The sequence below is a fragment of the Cryptomeria japonica genome, chromosome 10 (genome assembly GCF_030272615.1).
Source record: "Cryptomeria japonica chromosome 10, Sugi_1.0, whole genome shotgun sequence".
NCBI classification, from domain to species: Eukaryota; Viridiplantae; Streptophyta; class Pinopsida; order Cupressales; family Cupressaceae; genus Cryptomeria; species Cryptomeria japonica.
Genome location: NC_081414.1, coordinates 757,753,431 through 757,756,650, shown reverse-complemented (window position 1 = coordinate 757,756,650; position 3,220 = coordinate 757,753,431). Strand labels below are relative to the sequence as shown.

At 35.2% G+C, this 3,220-nt stretch overlaps 1 protein-coding gene across 1 annotated transcript; it reads right to left on the bottom strand.

The window, feature by feature from the left end:
• Positions 1 to 1,449: 1,449 nt before the first annotated feature.
• LOC131030719 (defensin-like protein 1) lies at positions 1,450 to 1,782 on the bottom strand. Its single transcript, XM_057961612.1, has 2 exons — positions 1,728 to 1,782; positions 1,450 to 1,634 (listed from the first exon to the last, which is right to left on the bottom strand). Exons 1-2 carry the CDS (start codon positions 1,780 to 1,782, stop codon positions 1,450 to 1,452), a joined length of 240 nt encoding a protein of 79 aa, XP_057817595.1.
• Positions 1,783 to 3,220: the final 1,438 nt, after the last annotated feature.

Sequence of the window (3,220 nt, the reverse complement as noted above, 5' to 3'; positions counted from 1 at the left end):
TTTATTCACTTCCTCCCTACATATCTCATGGAAACGTTTATAGGTATTTGAGAATATATAAATCTTCAATCATAGGGGCACACCTAGGAAAAATGAGAAGAAACATATGAAGCAACAAAGTGGGGGAGGTTTAAAATTGCTTCTAGAAGTTCCCCAATGCCAAACAATATGGCCAAGCTTAGTCCAAAATTCTAAAATATAATGATGCGCTTGCATACATTATTTCATTGCCAACAACCATGTCACTAAATTTGAATTGTGTCATTAATGCTTCTTCAATATGGATGTAGTTGATGGTGGCAAAGAAGATATTTCCATAACAAAAATGGAGGTTTCTTCCATGACATTGAATAGGAAACCATAAACTTGTCCATGCAACATGGTTAGATATCTTCCAAGGGGTTACCGAAACTTATTATTAAAATGTCAAAACATGTATCAGAGGGAATATGATGAAAATAATAATACACCAAGTTCTTAGAAGGAGCACAACACACTACTATGCATACATCTAAATACAACTAAGACACCAACAATCAAAATGATTTGCGAATACAATATTAAAACATGTCGGTAGTTTGAGCACAATATAGAGTGTAGGCATAATGGGAACAACCATTAATATAGTTTGACAAATATAATTGAGATTAAATTGTATTTGATAAAGTATAGATGTGACTATGTTTTTAATTCTTCACTTCATTGCAATTTAAAACACTTTGCTTCTAACATATCTTTCAAGAAAGAAAAAAGTTCTCATAACTTTCATGTCCATGAAATAGGTACAATTGCATTCAAATTTGATACTATAGTTTTTTAGTAATGAAAGAACAAGTTCATCATAATGCATAACTAAAAGTACTATTTATAAGTATTGTAAAATGACTTAGTTCACACATGTCAATCAACATAGAATGACAAAATGAATAATAAGAAGATATTGGATCATTTATACATTTTACTAGAGTCAACATTTGAAATAAGCAACTTTGAACTATTGAAATTCTATAATTAGAATGAGATATGTTCAAAAATAACACAAATTTTTATCATGTTCTATACATTTAAAACCCTAAAAAATAACTAATCCAAAAGAGAAACAATAAAACATACTATAAAATAATATCCAAAACACTTGAAGAGATAAAATAATAAAACATGATACAAGAATTCGGAACAATACACCAATTAATGATATCTAAATTGTTTCACGAGCACACATCTAATTTGGAATTCATTAGAATCCGATATTTAATCTCCAAACCATAGTAAGGAATTTAAAACGGTGCCAATTGAGTTTTAGCTTTATTCATAACTCTACATCTTGAATTCAAATTACTAACGAAAGTAGCAGACACATGCAAACCCACACACCATACAGAAACTTAATTTTAAAGCTACAGTCATACACGCAAACAAACCAATCATCTATGCTTAATCTTAATAATGTTAGCAATTTTGCCCACACACATTGAAGTAGCAGAAGCATGCAGACCCGAGTCCATCTGCATGGCAAGCTCCATGGCATGCATGTTCCCAATTCCTACATTGGTTATCGCAATGTGTAGTTTCTCCGCAAAATCCATGCCATGTTTGGCTTCTTCTTTCACACAGACTTTCAGCACCATGTACTTCTGCGGATATAAAGACGTGAGTATTATAATGAATTTCGTCTTAACTCTTTTGACTGAATAAAATACTTTGTAATTAAAAGTAGAAATGTATACCAGAAGCAACAACGATCAAGAGTAAAGCAAGCACTGCATACCCTCGCTTCTCCATCTCTACACTTATGGCAACGGATTAATGTGTTCATATACTTATAATGAATTAATTAGAGGATAAAACAAAATAACATGGTTATCCACTCCCAGCATAGAGAACATTGCTTACCTATCCTATCATCTTTGGAATCGATGTAATGAAACGAATATTTCAGTCATCCGAAAGAAACCTTTTGAAGCAGACGTAAAACAAAATAACATGGTTATCCACTCCCAAAATAACAATGCTTACGTATCATCTTTGGAATCGATGTAATGAAGCGAAGATTTCAGAGTCATCTTTGGGATTAATTTGTTCATATACTTACATGCATATGTGTGTTTATTACTAAACAAGTTGGAATGTTATGGGTGCCTTGATGTTGAGAATTTGTGAAGGATAACATGTTTGTAGTAAGAAGAATCAAGGAAACAATGATGCATACTTCTGGTAGTCAAACAAATAATAAAAAACAGCAATGTTCTTACAACCGATAAGGATGCAAGTCTAAAATGACATAAGTGATGAGTACTGATTTGACCATTGAAGTAATTGTTAGATTTGTGTGAATGTTGTCATTGATGTCAAACTGGGTAATCTAGTTAGGACCCGATGTGTTATGTTGTTGTTAAGTTATTGGAAGCAATTTTGGTATTGCAGGTCGAGCATCAATGGAAGATAGGTATGTGTGTGATACGAATGTCATATGAAGTAGTAAGGCATACATGATCTATTGGAGTCATTTCTGGAACATCCTCATCTCCAAAATCCTTTGTTGTTCTTATCTTGGTTTGTATCCAGTTTTGGTATCAGCTGTGTGAGTTTCGGTATCAGTTATATTTGTGGAGGGGAAAAAGCAAGACCGGGTGATTAGGACCTAATCCCACTTTAGCCAACACATTGGGAATACGAAAGAGCCTAGTGAGATAGCTCACTTTGGCTACTTCTTGTGAGAAAGAGAGAGCCAAGGATAATCTCATAGAGTTTCTATTCCTCTTGTTGTATGTGATGAGAAAAATAGGGTGTGATGGATCAACTAGACTAGGAGATGAACAATGAAGCATATATGAACTGAGATTGCCCAAACTTGCAGATCTGAAACTGAGATACTGAGAGCAGAGAAGGGGGAGGAATTTGGATGTGTACCTGGTGTTGGAAAATGGGCCAAACTGACCAGGACCACGGTGCCACGCCCCTGTCCCTGATGATCTGACAGAGAGCTAAAACTGTAGGCCTACAATCTTGACATCTTGAGCTTCCACCTTGTCAAAAATTATTTAAATTCAGAGGGGCAAGGGTACCACACCCCTGTTTTGGGTAGCACCAGGGCACCACGCCCCTGTCCCCGATGGATTTGGGCAAATCTGAGAGTTTAGAATGGTCCCTGTGTCCTCTATTGATCCGATAGTCTCCGGGGTACCTGTACCTGCACTTGTAGCTGAAAAGAGAGGGTTTG